This window comes from Nelumbo nucifera, chromosome 2, assembly GCF_055504915.1.
Source record: "Nelumbo nucifera cultivar China Antique chromosome 2, China Antique-T2T, whole genome shotgun sequence".
Classification (NCBI taxonomy): Eukaryota; Viridiplantae; Streptophyta; class Magnoliopsida; order Proteales; family Nelumbonaceae; genus Nelumbo; species Nelumbo nucifera.
The window spans coordinates 14854603-14879007 of NC_142650.1; the positions used below are offsets into that span (position 1 = coordinate 14854603).

General features: G+C 39.5%; 2 protein-coding genes across 2 annotated transcripts; one reads left to right on the top strand and one right to left on the bottom strand.

Moving 5' to 3' along the window:
- Nucleotides 1-385: 385 nt before the first annotated feature.
- On the top strand, nucleotides 386-1811 carry LOC104597116 (uncharacterized). The gene is made up of 2 exons (XM_010258524.2): nucleotides 386-1162; nucleotides 1263-1811. The coding sequence occupies exons 1-2, from the start codon at nucleotides 386-388 to the stop codon at nucleotides 1809-1811; spliced, it is 1326 nt and encodes a 441-aa protein (XP_010256826.2).
- A 5116-nt stretch (nucleotides 1812-6927) lies between these two features.
- On the bottom strand, nucleotides 6928-10616 carry LOC104597115 (uncharacterized). The gene is made up of 3 exons (XM_010258523.3): nucleotides 9395-10616; nucleotides 7771-8319; nucleotides 6928-7667 (listed from the first exon to the last, which is right to left on the bottom strand). The coding sequence occupies exons 1-3, from the start codon at nucleotides 10262-10264 to the stop codon at nucleotides 7560-7562; spliced, it is 1527 nt and encodes a 508-aa protein (XP_010256825.1). The 5' UTR covers nucleotides 10265-10616; the 3' UTR covers nucleotides 6928-7559.
- Between the last annotated feature and the right edge of the window lie 13789 nt (nucleotides 10617-24405).

Consider the following 24405-nt stretch of genomic DNA (forward strand, 5'->3'; position numbering starts at 1 on the left):
TATCATATTTCTAACTTAATATTTTTTATTTTTTTCATTTCATCTTATAGGGGCTTGATTAAAAAAAACAGTCAAGAGTGTAAAAAATGGTATATATCTTTGGAGCGCTAGCTAGACTAGGTTTTCCTCGTCAAGTGTAAACTATATGTTCTTATGTCTCTAATGCACGATAGATTGGTCCATGTTGAATTTCAAAGACTTCATAAGTACTACGTTCCCAATATTGAATTCAATAAATTAATTTGGTTGGCTCATCATCAAGCGATAACTAAGATTTAATCTTGAAAATGTTCATATATATCGCCCTGAAAGTCTATATATATGAAATCCGGAAATCGGATATCCCATCCATTTACAGTAAATAGCTCTAGGTTCAGCAACGTTCATGGGTAGAGGAGGTTTATGCAAATCACTGCTAATTGCTGGACTAGTCTTCTCACTAGTCTACATTCTCCTATCTAGCTATCCTTGCTGTCAATCTTCTTCTCACCTCCTTTCTTCCTTTAGTAAGGGATGGAACTCTTATGCTCATGGCAGTTCTGCCATTCAACCCACCACTCCTACTGACATTAGCCACATTGTGTTCGGCATAGCCGGTTCTGCGAGTACTTGGAGAAGCAGGAGAAATTACATTGAAGCATGGTGGAGGCCAAACGTGACCAGGGGATACGTCTGGTTAGAAAGATTTCCCACAGACTACTTCCCATGGTCTCCATCTTCTCCTCCCTTTCGGGTTTCTGAGGACACCGGAAGATTCAAGGATTACGACAGACACGGGATGCGATTTGCAATTCGAATGGTCCGTGTGATCTTGGAGACTTTCAGGGAGGATCATGAGGATGTGAGATGGTATGTGATGGCTGATGATGACACAGTCCTCGTTATTGATAATCTAGTGAAGCTCCTCTCTACCTACGATCATAACAACTATTTGTACATCGGCCATAGCTCGGAGTGCACTTCAGCCAACGCCTTGAACTCATACGAAATGGCATTTGGTGGGGCTGGCTATGCTTTGAGCTACCCTCTGGCAAAGGCGGTGGTCAGTCATTTAGACGAGTGCGTCAAGAGATATCCCACCTTGTTTGGGAGTGACCATATACTACAATCCTGTATTTCTGAGTTGGGGATCTCGTTAACTCATGAACGAGGTTTTCATCAGGTGATTAACTTGCTTTCTTGTTCTTCCTTTTTTCATTTACAACTTACAAGAGTATATTTAGAAACAATGAAGTTGCATGCAATTGGTTTGCCATGTACAGATCGATCTGCGTGGGGACATATCAGGTTTCTTATCAGCTCATCCACAGGTTCCCTTCATCTCCCTCCACCACCTTGACGTGGTGGAACCCATCTTCCCTTCCATGGATCGTTATCAATCCCTAAGACACCTTATGAAGGCTGCGGAAGCCGATTCTTCTCGTCTCCTGCAACAAACCATCTGTTACGACAAGAACAATAGCTGGAGCTTATCCATCTCTTGGGGATATTCTGCACATATTTATGAGAGAATTCAGTACCCCAGCATTTTACAGATGCCGATCGAGACATTCAAGCCATTTAGCAGCTGGGCTAGGCCTGCTTTCGTGTTCAACACCAGGCCCCCATCCCGTCATCCATGCGAAGCTCCCCATGTCTTCTTTTTTCAATCCGTAGTTCCAGCCAGCGCAACCGAATTTCTTACAACTTACACTCGAAGATCTCCACGATGGTTACCGCCTTGTTCCTCAAACGGCAATCACTCCGCCGATCGGATCTCAGAGGTTCGGGTATTCTCCTCTGCAAAGAGGCTCGACTGGGTGAGTACGTGATGCTCACAAGCTTTAGCAATACAAAGCAGTAGGGATGTTGGTTTACTGATCTCTCTCTCTCTCTCTCTGCAGATTGGAACAAGAAGAGAATGCTGTGATTTTGTCGGTAACTCTGGAATGAACGTCTCCGAGGTGAGAATTAGGACATGTATGGAGAACGAAGGACTAACGTGACGTGACCACAAGACTCTCTTGCTTGAGGAGGGGGACAAGTCAACTACACTTGGATATTGAGGGAAAGAAACTGAATATATTTTCATAACTGTCCTCTGTTTTTACTGAAGTACCATTACGTTTTGTTTACCAAAAAAAAGAATTACCCTTACGTTTCTGCAACTGGATATACCAAATGTTATTAGACCTGTTCATGGGCCGGCCTTTCAACTGGGTGTCAATGTTATTAGACCTTTTCATAACTGTCCTCCTAAGTTTTCACTCTTCACAAAGAAATGACCATATACAAAGAAACCACAGAATTCAGATATAAAATGAACAAACAATCAAAATGACTTACAGTACATCACAGTAGCTGTAACATGTACAAAGAAAAAGTAAGAAAATAAAATAAATTTAGCAAACAAAGTGATTAGCAACCCAAACTAGAAACCTCCGGCTTTATTTGTTTTTGTTGCTTCGATACTAATCCGATAGACTAATGCAGATTGAAACCCACTAATTTTCATCTTTTACAGGAAAGAGCGGGAGAGAACAGAAACAAAGCCTAGTCAATAAAGGCTTTACCATTAGTTTGAGGTCCAGTCAGTCATCGTCGATCTTGGTTGCCCGATACCGGTAATGCAGGATGTGAGAGTAGGGTTTTGCTTCCCGTTGCCGCTACTAGGGTTTTTTCTGGTAGATGCTTGCAGGCTGCGTAGAAGGGTTGAGGAATGAGGAGGGGACTCAGGGGTTTGCTCTGGTTGCCACTGCTGGTAGAGGTGGCAATTTGGTCAGGTTGGGTTGGGTTGAAACTCAATCCAATCCATCTAACCCGTCAACCCATTAATGATCCAATTAGATAGAATTAAATGGGTTGGGTTTAATCAAAATCTACCTGAACCTAATCCAACCCATTTAGATAAAATAATAAAAATTACATAAAAATAATATAAATTATAGAAAATAAAATAGAAATTAAACAAAAACACAAAAATACATAAAATTAATAGAAATTATATAAAAAGTTGAAAAAATAGAAAATGCAACTTTCGTTGTCCTTTCTATACATGTGAAAAAACAGTATTACTGTGAAAATTACAACACAGAGAATATAGAAAACTATTAGAAATTACAAAAAAAAGCAGAAATTATATAAAAATAACAAAATTGTAAAATAATATAACAAAAATCATAAAAAAAATAAAAAATAAAGGAAAATTTGTAGAAAAATAACAAAAAACCACACAAAAAACAAAAACATGAATATGCAGAAACCATATTTATATAGGTGAAAGGGCTCACATTGAGTATTTCTTCGCAATTGGCAATGACGTTGGAGTGGGAGCTCATGTACCTCATCATCAATTACAGTACCCAGCCCAAACCCTTGAGTTCATCGTTGTGTGCTGTGATTTTTTCGGTTTGTTGAGCATCTATTAAGAAGTGAAAGATGAAATAGATGAATCAGAAAAAAGATAGGGCTTTGCTACCGCTTTCAGAAAGCCTTTGATGTTGTTTCCTTAATCGATTTGATCACCATTTACAATTACAAATCATTGGAGAAAACAACATTTTAAAAAACGACTTGAAAATGGAATCGTTCTAGTCACCGGTTTCCAGGTTGATTTGACAAACAAATTAAAAAATAAAAAATGGTCAAAACCATTGAATGGGTCGACGGGTCAACGAGTTGTTGACATTTTCAATGGTTTTTGGCCAAAAACCGGGTTTGGGGTGAAATGGAACCGCTTGCTTGGATCGTTCCCGGGCCAAACGGTTCGATCGTCTGGGTCAATGGCAGTTCGAAAACATTGATGATTTCTTTTCTCCCAAGGTTTTCAAACTGCTGCTGACCCGGACAGTTGGACCATTCGGCCCGGGAATCGTCCAGGTAAGCGGTTCCGTTTTACCCCAAACCCAGTTTTTGGAAAAAAACTGTTGAAAAAGTCAATAACCCGTTGACCTGAGTGGTCGAACCGTCGACCCGTCAACCCATTCAATGGTTTTGACTGTTTTTTATTTTTTTAAATTTTTATCAGAACGGATCGTCTGTCGAACCGGACGGTCAAACCATCAAAATGGAAACTGGTGGCTAGAACGGTTTCGTTTTTGAGTCATTTTTTAAACGTTGGTATTTGTCTAATAGAAAAGACGAATGGGAATAGATCAATAGAGAGAATGCCTATGGAAATATGAAGAGGCTAATGGATTATCCATTGGATAACCATGACCCAACCCACCCAAACAATTAAGCCTCTCCCTTGTTGGGTTACCCAACCCACCCGACCCGGGACTAAGTGGATACAATCCAACCCACCAATTAATGGTTGGGCGGGTTAGTGGATTGGGTTGAAAAATTGCCACCCCTAGCTGCTGGGGTTTGCTCCGGTGGATTCTCGCCTGTTGCATAGAAGGGTTGAGATGAGGAGGAGACTTGGGGGTCTACTCCGGTTGCCGCAACTACTAGGGTTTGTTCCAGTAGATGCTCACCATATAAGGGTGAGCATTCGGTTTATTTGGTTAAAAACCAAACCAAATAAACCAAAATTTAAAAAACTGAACTGAAAAAATAAAAACGAATCAAAATCAAATTTTAGAAAAACCGAAACCAAAATTTTTAGTTCAGTTATTTCGGTTAAAACTGAATTTTAATAATATATTCAATATTATATATATTATAACATAAAATATATAATATATATTATGAAATCAAATTTCATTATTTTAATATATTAAAATATAGATAAATAATATATTATATATTCTATGTTGCATATTATATATTATATCTTACATATTATATATTACATATTATATACTAAAGTTCAGTTTATTCAATTAACTGAATTTATAAATCTAAAAACCAAAACCGATATATTCAATTACTGAATTAACTGGGTGGAATTAACCAAAAATTGAACAAATTGAAACCGAATTTTTTGGTTTTAACCGAATAATGCTCACCCCTATCGCCGGCTACGTAGAAGGGTAGAGGAATGAAGGGACTCAGGGGAGCTATCGAAAGGTTGGGGGAGGGAGAGTATTGATTAGAAATTTGGAATTAGGGTTAGATTTACAAAATAAAAAATATTATATATATATATATATATATATATATTGTTGGGCCAAGCCGGGCTTTCATATAAAATCCCGAGCCCGGCTTTAAATTAGGCCAGGCTTAAAACATTAGGCCCGAGCTTGGGCCCAAGGACCTAGTAATATGTCCAAACCCGTCCGGGGTTGGGCCGTTGTGCTACTTGGCCCATTAACAGGTCTAATCGTTATGTGTGTGTAGTGCACGACTATGAGCTTTCTCCGGGTCTCGAATGGAGAGGATTGTAACTCGATTGAACTCCTTTGATGAACGTAAATAGATGATCCTTCAAATTAAGGGGGTGTTCCCCCATGAATGATGATATAAATTTTGCTCCATGGGCATTTATAGATGGCCTATTTATTGCTTTAAACATTTGTGTGTACAATTTTACTTTAAACATTTTAACCTTTCTTGTTTTTGTTATTTGGTTGGAAATTACTTTAAATATTTTTTACTTTCCACTTCAGATTAATACTCTACAAAATATGTCACATAAATATTTCATTTCAAGAAATATTGGGGTGGGGGAGACAAGAATTTTACATTTCCCCAAATGTCCCATGCACATAAATCAAATCATTTCAGTTTTTTTGTTTATTTGTTTAATAAGCTATGAAATAAACCAATATTTTCATATATAATAAACGCCAACAGCTATAAAACGTTGATACGATTGCATTTTTTCAATAAACGCTCACATAACCAAATAATAGTTTCATATACAATAAACGCAAATGCCTATTTTTGTTTTTCTGCCACGCACATCAGCAAAAATGTTACTGAAAAAGCACGTCAGAATTTGTTGATATACGTAAAATTATTCTGAATATAAATTTATCATCCACGGTCTTCTTAATTCTTATATTGAAAATTTCTTAATTCTTAATTCTTATAGATGCGCCATAATGAAATACGACTTGGTAATTGACATCACCATGGACAGTACGCTTCTAATTTAATGTATGAGGAAGTAGAGCCCCTAATTTGCCACGTGTTCAATCCTGAGTCGATATCAGGATTTGTTGCACGAGTTTTTGGGCCCTCAAAAAGATTCACATTGTGGGAAGCCCTAATGTAGTTCAGCGTTTGGACTTCTCCGAGGCATGAATCTGCGGGGCTACTGTTGAGAATTATTAAGCCTTCACGGATCTACGGGACGGAACCTGATCCAGCTGAAAGTGATAACAAATTAAAGATGGATATGGCATCCTTTTCTACTGTCACTTGATGTTGATTTCATACCAAAAAAAAAAGAAAAAAAAAAACTATAAAATGACACCACATGAAAAACTTGGCAACGGGGTAGCCCATCCCCATACCCTTAACTCCCAACCCATTGAAATTAAAAAAAAAAAAAAGAAGCAAAGCCCATATTTTGGCCCTCTAATTAAAAAAAAAAAGAACTTTTATGAATTATGATCCCTCATTTATATAAATAATTATGTTACGGTTTAATTACCTTATACATAAAAGTATCATACCTCCTCCATAGGTAAATATCAAGTCAAGTTATTAATGGACAATTAGCCAAAAAGGTCAAATTAAAGGACAAAATATTTATGACCTACATTAACTAAGATTCTATCCATGCGTCGCCTTGACGACCATGTTTGATGTTTCCAACCTTATTTGTAAAATGAATTCTAAGCCATCCATTTTCACACTTCACACATAGCTTCAATCAAATACCCACCACTCGATTGATCTTACCATCGAGAATGATGTGTAAAACTTTGTTTCCTATAAGGATTTTGGGATCAACCTTTCCGTTGCTCTACTCTCCAAACTCCAAGAGTACAAGGGATTATAGTATGATCAGTAGTTGAAAATTATCTACATTTAGAGATTAAAGGATTTCAGAAATTCTCAGTAAGCCCATTGAATGTTGGTTCCAGCAACAAAATTTATTAATTTGGACAAAAGGAATAAAGTTAAATTAACATGGATGAATGTTTCCTCTTTTCTCTTTCTTAATGTTCTAATGTTCTAGTACATGAATATGAACCGAAATCGGCTTCAGTCAGCAGCCTTTGGCAATATCTCCATACCTATATACTTTATTTGGGAAATATTCACAAATGCAAGACCATAAAACCTTCACCGACTGAAGTCGTGTCAGAAAGAAATCAGACATCTAACTCTTATATCATTTTTCTTCTTAAAAGTATTTTCTCTCCAGTCTCCACAAATAAGTGAATAACTAAAACCAAATCCTAACCCCACAACAAGACACGTGGATGTCCAGCCACACGTTACCTGATTAGCTGGTTGAATGCGAACCGGAAATGGAAGAGCATAGTTTGCAAGATGTGACCTGTTCAGCACGTAACGTAGCGCTAGCCCACCACGTGTCTTGGGTCGAGGAGTTGACTGTAACAGTCCTTCGACCAGGGCTGATTGTATGATTAACATTTTCTTTTTTTTTTTAATAAATAGAATAAACAAATATTTACACGGAGATGAAGGAGAAGCAATGTGGCCTGTGGGTTCTCTCTCTAAGGCGGAGTAACGGATTCCCGGGGTTTACAGCTTCTGATTCTGATCTGAACAACGCTATCCACTCCATGTGCATGGGTTATCTCGCAACATTGTCTACGTGGTGCCTGCTTATCAAATCATCATCGGCGTAAGTTACAAAAGGAATGTTTTCATGGATGTAATGATTTGAGCGATACAAAATTGCAAATGGACGAGTACAATTCTCACCTTCTTCCATTCGTCAGTCTCAAATATCGAGGCAGAGACGTTCACGGAGCGTACAGTCAACGCAGCGTCGTAGTAAGACTGGTTACAAACTTTGCCGGGATCTTCCACGAACCTCTTATAAGACGTCAGAGTCTGGCCCGGCCCTACTTGATCATTGACCCGGTCCAAGAAGTAAATGAGCGGCCTTTCACATGGTCGAGCACTCAAGGGCCTAGTGTTGAAAGTGAATGGCTCGTTACTCCAGCTCCTCCATGTCCGAAACGTTTGCAGTGCGGTCTCCAGCTCCTTGGCCGTCAACAAGTAAGGGTATATCTGGGCGGTGTAGCCCCAAGAAACGGAGACAGACCAGTTCCGGTCGAGATCGTAACAGAAGCTCTGCTGCAGGGTTCGACCGGGGTCCGCCTTGTACGCCCCAAATAACGATCTTAGCGATTCCAGCTGAGTCTGGTTTGGGAACAAGGGCTTCACGTAGCCGAGGTGGTGGAGCGACACCAACGGCGCCACCGGATGTGACGCTAATAGACCGTATGGATCTCCGCGAATATCGACCTGAAATTGATATCAACTGTCTGTTAGTGATTTCTTCTTGTTGGGTAATTTTCTTTTCTGTTGAAATTGAGCCAATCGCCAACTCGAAACGTTGTGCATCAAGAGAATAAAGTGAGTCCCATCACGTCCGTACATGCATTCATACACGGAAGAAAAGGAATAAATGCATGTCTAAACACGTGGCTCGCATCCATAACGTCCGAAGTCCGAACCCAGTGGGTCCATCTTTTTCAATGTTAAGGAGCAGGGTCAAACTATCCACAGACACCTGCCACGTGCCTTCAACATCAACATTCATGGTGACATTTTGAAGCGCATTAAAGCATCCAATACAAACACGGCAGAAGCCAGAAGGGAAATATAACAAAAAGTGAAAAAAGGAGAGAAAATTGAAGCGGATTATACGGAGATCCAAATGCGGCAGTCACGAAGCGTCTTAGGTTAGGAGAAAATCCTAGGTGCAGGGTCCCTCTCGGTCTTGGGGATTGGGCTCGTGGTTGTGGTTGGTGGCCCAACTCCACAACAGCAATAACAGTATCCATCAGGTCTAAGTGGACGGTCCGTCGGTCCGGACGAATTACCGGAAATAAACGTCGCTGACATGAATTGCTTTCGAGTATCGACTGATTTGCCCTAGCTGAGAATGAACCACCACGTGTCTGTTCTGTTGGGGAGGACTGAGGCTTTACCATACCGCTTTAGTTGAATTTGCTTTCTTCGAGTTTCGAGAAACCACCATAAAAGAAGTCTCAACTCTCAACGGAAAGCAAAAATGGGTTATTCTGTTGTTTTACAAAAAAAAAATAGTTTTTTGATTTCGAGAAACCACGTGGAAGCCCCTCCAAAAAAAAAAAGCATTAGCCAATCAGATATTATTTATCAAAATTCTCTCATGAATTTTAATTGGTCAAAATTCTTTCGATACCAATCAAAATCACCTGATTTACCTCATAAATTTTGATAAATAATACTAAATTTGCTATCATGATTAAATTTTGATGAATAATACCTAATTTATCACATTTATGATTTCAGTTGATTATATCATATATTTTTCATATCATAATAATAATACCTGATGGAAACCAAGTTCCTTGGTGACGGGGACCCCGATCTCGCTCAAGCATGCCTGGATCTTCTGATCAGAACCGTAGAGAGATGCGTACCGATCAATACACTCGTCCAGCACCTTAACAAGCTCGGCAGCGAGCGGGTAACTGATGGCGAATCCACCACCTCCAAAAGCCATACCGTACGAGTGTATAACATCTTGTTCTACGCTTTCTGAGTTTCCCCCGATATAATACATCTGATTGTGATCGTACTTCGATAGGACCGATACTAAAGTCTCTACGAATAACACCGTATCATCGTCTCCCATCACGAACCACCTCACATTCTCTAACCCCAGTCGGAAGCTCTCCAATACGATTCGAGCAATACGAACTGCGGACCGGGAGCCGTACCGACTGGTGTACTTGAACCTTGACGAGTCCTCTGAAACTCGATACGGCGGTGAATTTTCTGGCCAGGGCTCTTTCTCGTCGGGTTTCTCGTCCAGCCAGACGAACCCACGAGTGATGTTTGGTTTCCACCATAACTCGCTGTAATGCCGGCGGTCCTTCCATGTCTTTGCTGAGCCTCCGATACCAAACAGGATGTGGGATACGTTCGTCCTCCCGTAATCGCCACCGGCGGAAATACGACGGACGGTTTCACTCTGGTCACCGGGGTTGTTAACTCCGCCTTCGCATCGAGAGAATCTCAGCCATCGGGATTGGCTGGAGAATGCAGAATAGAAGACGAGAGATGTTGAAGCGAGGAGGAAAACCACAAATGTTACTTTCATCGTTAGAGAGAATATGCCGCCGTTTTTTTCTGCAGGGGATGCAAAAAAATTCCACGATTTAAAGAACTCCTGACTGGTTTCCCGAGTCTGAAGCATCTCTTCCGAGCGGGAAAAAGACGAATTTTTAAGAAACCGATATATCCAGAAATTCAAACAGGGTATCCGACGACAGAAAAATGAAAACCGAAATCCAGGAAAACTCTAGCTAAAAGGATCACGCTTCCCTTTTGCTCGAAGCCCACGACCAGGCGAGATTCTCGTTTCTCTCTTTCTCTCTCAAAATCTCTGTTTCCTCTTTTAAAGGTCGCAGCTTACCAACGAATTCTGGCGGCGTTTTTGAAATGGGCAGCTCTTCCTTTAAATATTCCTCCTTCAAACTTCCTTTAACAACAGCTCTCTGTAATTTCCAATTTGGAGTGATAAGTTAGAAGTAAGCACTAAATGATCGAATAAGCTCCATTAAAGGCATTAACAACGAAGAAACGCACAACCCCCCAAACACGGAATATATTTTAAGTTTATATTACGATTTTGTCCTGCGAGTAATATTATAATTACAAAAAATACCGTTAACAATGGAGGAATGGAAAACTACAGGCTTCCGGTCAAAAAATTGAGTTGTTTGAATGTCTCTCCCTTGATCCTCGTTCCTAGTAGCCAGTAGGGGTGAGCACTCGGTCTAAGTACTTGCTTAGATGGGCATCCAGTTGTTCTTTACAAAAGAATAAAAGTAAATGTCAACTTCTACTATTTTCTCATACTGCTTGTCTACTACTAGTTTATAGCATCACTTTCACCCATTAGAGGTTTATACCTTGGATTTGGAGCAGAAGCAGACACTGAAAGTTTTACACAATCCTTTAGATCTTAGAGACGGTGGTTATAACCTTGGGAGTTAGATGACGGTTACTTTGCCTACGGGATCCTAACCCGATCCACATCCTTTGATGGATGTAAATCACTTAGTTTATTTAATTGACATTATTATTATTATTATTATTATTATTATTATTATTATAAATTAACTTAATTGACCTAATAGGTAACTTAACTAACTTAAATGACTTAATGCTTAAATAAATGATTTAACTTAACATAATTTATTAATTTGAGTTAATTAACTTAACTTGATGGACACAATTGACTTAATTAACTTAACTTATTTAATTGATTGAATTTATTTAATTTTAATAACTTAACTTAATTGAGCTATCTACCTATATTTCACTTAAAATAATATAAAATATTAAAAAATAAAAATTTATTTTTTTTAAATACAGTTTAGGTCCATTTAAAACTGATGAAAACATTAATAATTTCAATACTACTTTTAAATTTAAAATAATACAAATTTATCTAACAATGCATAACCCAAAAATAAACATTTGCATTGGACCGGGACCAACTCCAAGTCAAAATGTCTTAAGTATTTAGCCTCTACTTTAATTTCACTTAACAAAGTGCATGCATTGCAAACAATAAATAAATAAATAAATAAATTTTCATTTAAATTTAATTGAAAAGTGATAAAAAATCAAATTTATCGAACAAGAATAAAACTTAATAAACATTATTAAGAAATAAATGAAAATTAAGGCAACTTTATCAAACAATACATAACAAAAAAAAAACTTGAAATGGATTTAATCTGACTTTACTCAATTACGAATATCATAAGACTCTTAACTCAATTTCTCACAACAAAGCCCATGTATGATGCATCACATGGGTCCGACTAATAAAACCCCAAACCCAAACTTCACGCCCAGAACTCTTCGAAGTTCAACTCCACCCAGATCTTAATTATTCCAAATTCAACGCGTTTGGTTCACGTCTGTGGTTTGTTGTTCGGCAACTACGTGCGGATATATAGGGTTTAAGAAAGAAATCAAACAACTATAGAAACTTTGTTTATCATGGTAATTGGGTCGAGTAGGTGGCGTGGCGGTGGCAATCAAGTTTTGGTCAAAGCCCATTCCTTCTCGCCTTTCAGTTCAACACGATCAGGAAAACGCTAGTCCGGCTTCCATTGGTGGACCTGGTCTTACAAGTTCTGGCTAAATAATATTCACTTTCCTGTAAGGAGATGTCTTTGTGTTTTTGACTTACCCGTGTTCAGACAAGTTCTGCAACGATCCTCTTCGGTAACTGTAGCTGTAGGAACATGATAGGCCACGTCACCCTTATACCTGGTGGCTGGTGAGGTGGTCATGGTCTACCGTAACTCTTGCAGATTGCGTATACCATGATCTAGATCTGGAGAGATTATTTATGCCAACGTTAATCTAACCAATAGTTGGATGGAAGGTGCATGATTAACAGTCCTCGTATACCAAACCTGGGTTGGCCCCTGTTTTCATTGGACTGTTTAGGGCTTAATTTAGTATCTGATGATGTGATCCACACCCGTGAGACCGGTTCAATTATTCAAACCTTTGGGCGGGCCATCCATACCACTGATAAGAGTAAGACTTTGACGCGGTGCAAACGGGCCAGACGACAGAGGGAGGGGTTTCCCAGACATCCTCACACGATGTTTCCTGTCCGCACAGGGATGGTGGCGCCTATATATGTCAGGAAAAATAAATCAATATTGAAGATCATTTCTCATTTTCTCAAGCAGCTCTAATACATTGTGGTATTGGGTCCCACAGAGAAGTCAGAAAATAAGAAATAATAAAGGGATTTTTGGACTGCAATCATAAAATCCCCAAAATAAAACTTGTGGGACCCACATAAAAGGTATTTTGTTTTGAGAATTAGATAACATCAACAAAGTAACATCTTAAAGAAAAACGGAATAATTAATATATATATATATATATATACTATTTTAAAATGGAATAATTAATAATTTAATATATATATATACTATTTTAAAAAGCACCAATGGTCTCAACAATATTCTGGAATTTATGACAAAATTTACTCGTCTATATTTAAATTTATTGATAAAAAATCAGGATAAATTATTGGAGATTAAACAACTATTATTTAACTTTTGAAATTTAATTTATCGCATTTATTGTATTTTTGTTACAAATTTATTTTTAGTAATTATGTATTTTTTATAATTTATTGATTAATATTTATAAGAGATTAAACTATTATTTGAGATTACCCTATTTATTGACTAATTTAGTATATTTTTAGTAATTATGTATTTTTTATAATTTATTGATTAATATTTATAAGAGATTAAACTATTATTTGAGATTACCCTATTTATTGACTAATTTAGTATATTTTTAGTAATTATGTATTTTTTATAATTTATTGATTAATATTTATAAGAGATTACCCTATTTATTGAATAATTTAGTACATTTTTAGTATTTATTGTGTTTTTGTAGTAATTGTATTTTTATTAGATATCTATAGTATTTTCAGTATAAATTTATTTTCAATAATAGTGTATTTTTTCTAAAAATTTTCAATAATTATTGGAGATTAAACTATTGTTATTTTTTAGAGATTAGACTATTAATTTAGTTGAAATTAGGAGTGTTCAAGGATTGGTTGTTTGGTTGCAGGCTGTTTCACCAACCAAATAAACTTGGTTAGGTTGGGAGTTTGTCACCCAAAATTGATTGACCATTAGTGAAATCCTCCAATTTGGGTTGTATCAGTTTGGGTTTATTTTCGGTTTGGTTTGTTTGTTTATAGTGTTATTTTAAAAATAAATTTAAAAAACTTAAATTTATGATATAAAATATTTTAAACTAAGAAATATGGAAATTTTCCCACTTTCTTATATTAAAAAAAATTATATTTAAAATATAAAAAATTTATATATATATATATATATATATGATCCAGTCGGTTCGGTTTTGGTTGGTTTACAAATGATCAAATCGAAACTTACCTAACTTGGTCGAATTGGAAAATTGCTAAACCAAAGTCGATCGAAAATACTAGAAAATCGACCAACTCTGGTCAAATTCGAGATTGGTTATTTTAAATTTAAAATATAAAGCAATTATATACTCCTATGTATTTCTATTGTTTAACTTTTGTTTAACAAAGCACGTACATGGCACGGTTCCCCGCTAGTATATATATATATACTAGCATTACGATCCACATCAACGTGCCTCTCCTTGCTCCATTACCCCCACCCTGCATTCTCTTTTACTCTCTATCTCCTATCCTCTTCCCACCACTCCCATTAAGCCATGTCACCATTCACCATTCCCAACCTAACTACCTATAATCTCTCTCCTAAGGTATCTCCTCTAATAAATCAGCTTCCCTTAGGGAAAGCCCGTGCCCACACCGTTCCAACCCTCATTCCAACCTTACATTTGCAATCTCTCTCCTAAGGTATTCTCAATGCAAGGCTGTAAAGTTTGCACTAATGGGCTTGCCCTGGTGTGAGCTCCTCCTCTAAGCCATTAGGAACATATCATGTGACCCCACTCCCCAATCAATTCCTAAAATCTCTCCACAGTCTATATCCACTCTCTCTCATTTAAAATATTCATATTAATTAATAACTGGTTAAATACGGTTAATGTTTAATCCAACCCATAATGAGTATTAAATAGTGTTATTACCAAAAGTTAATAAATAAGGTTAGTAAATTACCAAAAATGAAATATTCTTATTAGTATAGTTAGTAAATTACCAAAAAATAATAAATACTGTTATTAAATAACTCATCATGAATTTTTAGGGTATTTTGGGTAAATACCGCTATATTCATGTTTGATGTTGTGCGATCCAAACACTCCTACCTGGAGGAAACCTGGCTCCTATCTGGCGACGGACGGTACCTGAGAAAAAGAGGGAGGTGAAGAATTCCCAGGGAGCTCACCCGGCGGGAACACTCCGATGCTTAAGTTAGAGCTCTGAGAGAACTGTAGGGAATGCAAAGAGAGAGCTAAGAGTGCAGATGGCGCAAGTTCAGTACTGGGTTATGCGAGCTAAAAGTTTGTTTGCTAGTAAGCTAGTGAGCAAATAATCGTGCACACCCTATGTCATTTGGGTTGGTGCCTTTATATAGGCATTGTTTGGCGTAGGCTTCACGCACCGCATCTGAGATTTCCAAGAGGTCGTACCTTACCGGTCCGAAATCCTCAGAGGTAACCGCTATGCATGTTGACCATCATTCGAAACATTCGATACGCGGGCCAACTTCAGAGAAACCTGGGAGTGTTGGGGTATGCATGCCGAGTTTGTTGACGAGCACATCTCGTAGGTCACCGCTTGGTCCTCAGTTAGGTCGACAAGCCCTCGAGAGAGGTTGTGCCTCGCATCGAGGTCACTTCGGCCGGTGACGAGGTGCTACAAGTCGACCTAAGTTGTGGTCGAGGTCGCCAAGTCAGCAATAAAGGCAGGTCGCCAGGTTGGGGCGAAGACGAACTACGATCTGGGACTCCAAATCATCGCTTAGGTGGCATCTGGGTGTCGTCCAGCTGTTTCGGGATGCCATGTATCATGAGGTTATTGGAGGGCCAAATCCGCCCTCATCAATTGCCCCCCACTCCCGAGCTGAGGGCAACTCAGTGAAGGGAGTAGATTGTTCCTTTGGCCCGGACTGACTGTTTGATGAGCTCATAGTCGTTGGCTTCAATCCAATTTGCTCTTCAGGTCGGAAGAGTCCAAGTGTTTGCAGCCTTATGCAGGACCTCGCAGTCTTGATTATCGGGTCACAAGAGCAAATTCATTTGCTCGAGGATAGGTGCAACAGGTACCCCGATGACATCTACCTTATTAGGGATGCGACCATCAAGGGGTTCTGCAATCTGACTAAGTACCTCAAGAGCAAAGCTCATCATGCCGTCCTCAAGAAGGGGTTTAGTGTGACAGCTTTATCAGGTTGCTCCACCTAGGTAGACTTCGACGCAATGTCCCTCAAGTTGGTTCTCAAAAGAGTAGCTAGTGAATTCAATGTGGAGCCTAAAACCGAGGTGGAGGTCTACTGTGAAGAGATCGGCCAAGTTTGCGTCTGTCATGGTCTAGTATTTCCTTTGTTTCTCTTTCTTGTGCTGAATTAGTCTTCGTTCCTTTGCTTCTTTTTTTGTCCTTCTTTTTCTCTTTTTTCTTCTGCACTCCGATGAGGCTGAGGTGGAACAGTATGTACCCGACCTGTTTGCACACCGATGGGGTTAAATGCAAACTGCTTTTTTATTCCGCTTGTGCCGAAGAGGCGATTGGGTCTTATTCATGTTTAGCGCCGAGGTCACTATTTGTTTGGTGTTGTGGCCCTTGGGCTCTGGGAGCGACTCATAGTCCACTCCCCATAATATTATTTAGCCGATGTGCGGCCTGACCTCTCTGCCTAAGCGGGTGGTCATTTTGTAGTAACTTCTCAAATGGCTATTTCTATGTCATCCCGTAGGATTATCTTCCTAGGTGAGTGCTTGCGAGACCAAAACGTACATGTTCTGCCCCCCCCCCCCCCCCTTGTGAGGGCTGTTGATACATAAAGTTGTTGTCGGCGTGAGTCGGAAGTTCGGGGCCACGGCTGCACTGCATCAGCCTCATAGTGACGCCGGTCATCCACTCCTACAAGAAGTCACTAGGAGCTCGACCTGTAGGGGCAGCACTATTGACTTTAGGTCACCAGCTCGCACGGGAGCCTTGGAAGGCTTGACCTACAAGGGCGTCCATGCAGTCTGTTGGCCGTTGGCTCCTGCGGGAGCCACAAAAAGTTTGACTTGTAGAGGCAACCTCACGAAACGGGGTTGATGAGGCCTTGTCCTGGCTGATTGCTATTGAGGATGAGTTGAGGTCGTTTTGCTGCTATCTACATCGAGCTTCTCCCATGCTCAGATATGGAAATCCATGCTTCATCTCATAGAATTTCCACGCTTCAATCTTGGCGGGAGCTGCTGATAGTTGTACCGTGGGGAGAGGGGCGTTCACATGTGGTAGCGGTATATTTATCTGGGGCACTGGGAATGTTGGGTTCGGCTTGAATTTGTTTGATTGTCACAAGGGATTTCTCAAGGTTCATCACAGATGTTCTTCACCCTAGTAATTGATATTCGTTCTGGATGTTGGTGCTGCTAAAAAATGCTTTTTTTAGTTAATAAAAAATGAAAATTAGAGAGTGAAAACTTAAATTTTTAAAAGGCGAGATCTTAGCTTTCTGGAAGATGAGGACTTAGCTTTTTAGAAGGTGAGAACTTAGCTTCTTGTAGCGTTTCTCACAGACGGCGCCAAATGATGCTGCATGATCCGAACACTCCTAGCTGGTGGAAACCTGGCTCCTAGCTGGCGATGGATGGTACCTGAGAAAAAGAGGGAGGTGAATAATTCCCAGGAAGCTCGCCCGGCGGGAACACTCCGATGCTTAAGTTAGAGCTCTGAGAGAACTGTAGAGAATGCAAAGAGAGAGTTAAGAGTGCAGATGGCGCAAGTTTAGTACTGGATTGTGCGAGCTAAAAGTTTTTATGCTAGTAAACTAGTGAGCAAATAATCGCGCACACCCTGTGTCATTGGGGTTGGTGCCTTTATATAGGCATTGTTTGGCGTAGGCTTCACGCCCAGCATCTGAGATTTCCAAGAGGTCGTGCCTTACCGGTTCGAAATCCTCGGAGCTATGCACGTTGACCATCCTCCGGAACATTCGGTACATGGCCCAACTTTAGAGAAACCTGGGAGTGTCGGGGTATGCATGCCGAATTCATCGACATCTCGTAGGTCACCGCCTGGTCCTTAGTTAGGTTGGCAAACCCTCGAGAGAGGTCGTGCCTCGCGTCGAGGTCACTTCGGCAGGTGACGAGGTGCTGCAGGTCGGTGTTATGGACACACCACCCGGCAGCGCACTGCGGCGCAGTCATAGGCAAGCACACACAGCGGGCCGCCCAGCAGCACGCACCACCCGGCAGCCCGGCAGCCCGGCAGCGCACCGCACACACCGCCTGGCGGCACAAAGCACGCAGCGTCGCACAGCGCCCGGCAATGCGCAGCACGCACCGCTAGGCAACAGCGCGCACCGCACGCACGCCCGACACCACACGGCAGCGGCACCATGAGCCGCGTGCATGCACTGCGCGGCAGCAGCACTGTGTGCATGCACCCGGCAACAGTAGCAGAGCGGGGTTCCCACGACAGCTTATAGGGGTGGGCCCACCCTTATCTGGACACGTCAAGCCAACTCGCCGCCAGTTTAATCTTATCCCTTATCTTATCCTTATCTTATTTTATCTGCTTAAGTAAGAGTTATGAGTTTTAGTTTGAGTAGGAAATTAGGAGTTTTAGTTTGAGTTGGATTACCCTAGCCTAGCCGAATCCAACAAGGAATTCTCTTTTTCTAATCTCCTATTTAAGGAGCTACGATTTGAAATAAAGCATTCAGTTTTCCAGTCTAGAAAAGAGTGAGGAGAGTTCGGGTGGTCTCTTGGACAAATCACCCACTAGATAGTCAAAATAGGGTCTGTGCGCAAGGCTAAAGGCATGGGAAGATCAGGGGTTCCTGCCGTGGAACGACCCGTGACGCGATCCTACGCTCGGGCCCATAACAGTCGGCCCTAGACGAGGTGCTACAAGCCGACCTAAGTTGTGGTCGAGGTTGCCAAGTCAGCAATAAAGGCAGGTTGTCAGGTCGGGGCGAAGACGAACTACGATCTGGGACTCCAAATCATCGCTTAGGTGGCATCTGGGTGTCGTCCAGCTGTTTCGGGATGCCATGTGTCATGAGGTTATTGGAGGGCCAAATCCGCCTTCATCAATGTTAATTAACAACGTTTTATAAAAATTGAAAACTCTTTAACAAATTTCTATAAAATTGAGAATTATATTTAACAATTATAAAAAAAAGTATAAAATTTTAGTTATTGTTATTATTATAGTTAATAACCAAATGCAAATTGGGGAATATAATATTATAATGTTGGAAAAATAAAATTATTAATTAATTTATATTGTAAAATAAAAATTAAATTGGTGTAATTTTGTTAGTAAAATACATAATAAAAATGAATATTTAATAACAATTTAAAATACTTTTCAATAAATCTCCATAATTACACAAATGTAATAAATTTTTCAAAAAATTTCATAAAACTACATTTTTGTAAAATAACATTTTGAAAATTAAAAGAAATAAAATTTTTAAAGTTTATTTAAAATGTATTACATAATTATTGAAAATTATTGGAATATTTTGGAAATTTTAGTAACATTTATTATATTTGATAGGTTTTGGAAAACTATTGAAAAATTAAGAAACTTTCATTGTAAACTATTAACGATAAATGAGTATAGAAAAGGGAAAGCTATAATTTGAACCAATAATCACCCAAATTATTAAGATAAATTAGTATACTATTGGAAAATGAAATTATTGATTAGTTTATATTAGAAAATGTTGGATAAATTAGTGTAATTCTGTAAGTAAACCATTTAAAAATAAAATAGTTTATTTGATAACAATTTATAAATAAATTTGAATAATTTTTCTAAATTACACAAATGTAATAAATTTTCTAAAATTTTCATAAAATTATATTTTTGAAATTTAAATATAATTTGTGTACTTTTAAAAATTTACCTTGTGGTAGATACTCACTATACTGTTTTGATCATTTTTGTCATCAAATTTAATATTGGGTTGACAGGGAGTGGGTGTTTTGCCTTGAACCTACCTGACATTGGATACGAGGTGGGGAAAATTTGAGATTCCTCATCCTTGATGAGGAGTTGGTGTCTTACCCTGAAATCACCCAACCCACCCCTTTGCCATTTTTATATAATTGTTAATTATTAGTGAAATTAATAAAAATGTTAGCTTTTATAATTATTTTTATTTATTTAAAGTCAATTAAAATTTCATTTAAAAATATCAAAAATAATATCAGTTATTAAAATTACTACAAATGATTAATAAAATTAAATTTATTAAAAAATATTTATTCATATTAAATTAATAATAATTATTTTCTGTAAATCAACATTAAATGAACAGACAATTATTAAAATTTTAAATATTAAAAATAACTTTAAATTCTTTTAATTAATTAACAACAAATTTTGATTATTAATTCATCAATTAATTAATAATAAATAAAATTATTCAATCTTTTAGATTTTCCTATACATCGCACGAGTCCCTACTAATTAAAAAATAAAATAAATATATACTTTTTTTATGTATTTCTATTATTTAACTTTTACTTAAAAAAACTCATACATCGTAAGAATGCCTACTAATAATTTAAAACTTAAGACATAGGAGGAAAGCCCAGCGGCAGCCATATATCAGAACTAACAGATTTACAAAACTGGGCCACTCTATGAGATGCCTCATTTAATGACCATGAACATGTATAAAACCCACCAGGCTGAATATATTTGTAGATACATATATAAAATACCTTCCACCAACATCCAATTATCTCCAATCTATATCAAAAGATATTTGAAGTTAACTCATTGACTTCCATAAGACCATTCCAGCAAAAAGGATCCAGCACCCGTACCTGTAAACGACAATTTATTATACAACTCTTTATATTGTTTTAACTTAAGACACGCTAGTACGCTACAAGCTTTTATGGGCTACACCTGGTAGGCCCAATAAAGCCAAAGCCAAGAATCGTATAAATCCATCTAAAATCACCCAAGAAATGGTCATGGCATGAGTTACCATTTCAGGTCTGCAACTTGCGTTGGATTGAGTTTTTTCATTTTATATTTCTTCAAGATCGGACTTTCAGATCGGGTTCATTCAAATTTTAACAAAACCCCAACATAAGCCCATCCCAGTTGCATCCCTACTGAAACCTCGCCCTTTGGGGAGAGCAAAGAAAAAGTCAAAAAATCGAACCAAAAATTCGGTTAATTAAACTGGCCGATTCGCTTTCAGTTCAATATTTTAAGAAAATCTAAGGTACCGGTTTGGTTTCAGTTAATCCAAATAGAAAACTGATGATTAACCGAATCAACTGGTATACGTATATTTATATATATTTTATATTTTCTATACATTATAAATTAATAAATATGCAATATATATAAATATATTTTATCATTTATCATTTAAAATATAATATTATATATATTTCTATTATTTTATTATATATTTATATAATAATTATTGTAAATAATAAAAAACCGATGAACCAGACTGACGGTTAACCAAATCGGTTAATCGATTGGCTTCAGTTCTGTTTCGATTACTGGTTTTCCGAAAACCGATAACCCCAGTTCGACTTCAAAGATTAGCCCACGGTTTTGTTAACCGAACCGTGAGCACCGCTACTTGCCCTTGAAGTTTCTGGTTGTTGCCAAAATCTTCGTGAAGTTTCAATTCCTTTGACTAGATCCCTTTGTTAGAATCCTTTATAAAGAGGCATGAAAATGTCAAAAATATCCAGGTAATTACTTTTGACCAAAATGTTTATTTTCCAAATTTTATATTCATATGAATCATTAGCCCAAACCCATCCAATCACTTTTTTGAAATTGATTTATTTTCCAAATTTGCCCTTATATAAATCACTCAAAGTTAAAGTTGGAATTTTAAAATTTTCTTTTTTCTTTTGTTGTTTATAAAGTTTGTATTACCTTATTCCATAGGAATGATCCTCAATAGTAACTGCAATAGGCATTTTGGACATTTTTGTTCCTCTTGTTAAAGGATTCTAACACAGGGGATTTACTTGCAATTGTGTCATAAAGTTCAGAGGAGTTGGCCTTCCAATGACATTGCACCATGTGGCACTTCCAAACTATTGCATAACACTTCGGCGCCACATTGCCAGTGATGCACCCTTGCCAAGTCAGTTGGAGCCACCTTGGAAGTTTTTGAGAGTGAGTGCTTAGTACTACCTCATCTCGAGCCGAGGAAGGCATGGCACCACCTTGTCCAAGGGTATGCACCTTGGATTAGCAAATTGGGGACCTCAGCACGGGTAGACCTGGGATCTCGACAGGAGGGCCGACCTCCTGTTGGGCGCCTATTGACTTGACCAAGGCCCGAGGTGGTGACATGGCAACCACTACATGAGATTTATCATCTCCTAGTCCTTCGTGATCACGCCGCATCACCGGTAAAGCTAACTTCTGTGCCACCTGCTTCGGAGATCATCATATAAGTATTATTGCTATTTGTGGAAACCACCTCTGAGCGTGGTGGCCGGATAAGCCACGTCCTTCTGGAGATATTGGACGTGTTATGTGAGATCCACGCCTACCCATGCCTGTATAAAGATTCCTCCTTCAACGACATAAGGTACGTGCGATTGTGCACTCATACTCTTTTGCTTTATTCACTCTCATCGCTGACTTAAGCATTGGAGTACACACCTTGGGTAAAGAATCCCAAGTATTCTGACTATTCTCTTGCACCTCGGCCTGCCAACCTCACTAGCCCGATGTCTGATTTGCCCTACAACAGGGAGCTACCAAATTGTGCACCATCAATGATTGTAATTACCGAAGTTCATGAGAAGTTTCTTTAATGGTGAAAAACTTCAAAGGAGGGTTTAGCAATTTACTCTTTTTTTGTGTATGATACCAGAAAATTTATAACCAATCAACAAGTCTAGATTCCCTATCCACATCTATTCACATAACATCGCAGCCACACATAGAAAACATCCCATCCTCTTTCATGTTATTATACATGGGAGGCATGTCCGTGGGTAGGTGATCCAGAATCCTAATCAATTGGTATCAAAATTTATGACAAATTTTGATTGGTCAATGTTCTTCCGGTATAATTCTGGCATCATAGATTTTTTTTTTTGAGACAAGATGTTATATTAATATAAAGAGGGAAAGAAGAGAGGATAAGGCTTTCTTTGTAAATGGTTATTGATGAAGGAAGATTTGGCCCGACCTCGTAATCACTCAACACGTGGCAAAGGCGAACAGTTCGAAACAACAACGCGCCCAAGGCGCGAGCACCGAAGGGAGGAACCAGCTGTCCGAACTCCCTACAAGGAGCCCGAACTCTCCCTTAGGCCCCGAGCCTCACACAAGGCAATGACCCGAACTGGCCCGCCTCATGGCAGTTCGGGACACTCCCCTATCCGAACTCAAGACTTCACCTCGCTCACCACTCCAGCACTTCGCCTCCAGGACGCCGAGCTGAACAAACGTACCATACTTGACACTGAGGAGGTCCGTATCCAAGGGCGGCGCACCTGACTGACTTGGGATCTGACGCTTGACAGACGCACTTCAACGGCCACCTGCCACCATCATCGCCAGTCGCAGAGACGGCTCCAACAAAGAGAGCAGTGGCGGTTCTGTCCAGCAGAGGGGATGACACCGAACTGGCAGGGGCCCAGAGGTAATCATACCCGACCTGATAGAAGCTTAGAAGTGAGTGCACAAGGTGGTTATAAAGGCTCCCTTCCCCCCAAGAACAAGGTATGCGAACTTTGCGCCATCTGGTTTTATCTTGCATTTGAGAGAATTCTAACTTGAGCTTCAGAGCATTCATACCGGGTTCCCCACGGAGCTTCCTCATCTTCTCCGTTTCAGTCTCCCTGTAGCTCCGTTCAGAGGCAAGGTCGTTGACAGCTAGGACCAGCCGGATTGCGCACCATCAATTGGCACCGTCTGTGGAAGTCGCTTCTAATAGCCTCCCTCTAAACTCTCATAACCTCTTTCCTCCAAAACCCCCAACACTCATGGCTTCTTCCAACAACGCCAGATGTGGCACGGAGACAAACACCATCGGGGAACAACTTCAAGTCCCCGTGGTGTGCGTCGGACAGTTCACCATCCCCCTTTTGGTGGATGGGACCCCCAGTTTGAATGCGCCACAAGCAGTGGCGCCCGTAATCCTTCCTGCCATGAGCATCCCCTTTCCTCTCCCTATCGAAACAACCTTTACTGAACCAACTTTTGTCCCCCTGGCAACCAGCCAGAACCAGTTGGACGACCTGATGCAATGCATGCGGGCAATGCAAGCCCAAATGCAACAATTCCAGCAACACCAGCTCCAACAGCACCAAGTACTGCACAACATCTCCCAGTATCACTATCAGCAGTAGTTCCCCCAACTGCCAATGAACCAACCGCTACTTCCACCTCGGCACCCTGCTCCGAAGCCGGTTAAGGCCTCCCCTTAGGGTGGACGCCCCCACCAGGGAAAAGCCTCCCGACCCCAGAACCCCCCTAACAGCTAGGCCTCATCCCCAGGCGGGTCAAGAACCTCGCCCGCAAGGTCAGCACCTCGGCGCTCTAGGCCCGAGTTCCCGCTCACAGAGAACCGATTTAGCGCCCTGGCAGCAGACTACCAACGTTCCGGGCCCATCGAGCTCGGCAACATA

Excerpts from the sequence above, each read along its gene's own strand:
- LOC104597116 (XM_010258524.2), top strand. The coding sequence starts at position 386 with ATGGGTAGAGGAGGTTTATGCAAATCACTGCTAATTGCTGGACTAGTC. Across the intron at positions 1,163-1,262 it reads ATGAACGAGGTTTTCATCAG|ATCGATCTGCGTGGGGACAT; the intron begins GTGATTAACTTG and ends TGCCATGTACAG.
- LOC104597115 (XM_010258523.3), bottom strand. The coding sequence starts at position 10,264 with ATGCTTCAGACTCGGGAAACCAGTCAGGAGTTCTTTAAATCGTGGAAT. Across the intron at positions 8,320-9,394 it reads AGGAACTTGGTTTCCATCAG|GTCGATATTCGCGGAGATCC; the intron begins GTATTATTATTA and ends TATCAATTTCAG. Across the intron at positions 7,668-7,770 it reads AGACTGACGAATGGAAGAAG|GCACCACGTAGACAATGTTG; the intron begins GTGAGAATTGTA and ends TTTGATAAGCAG.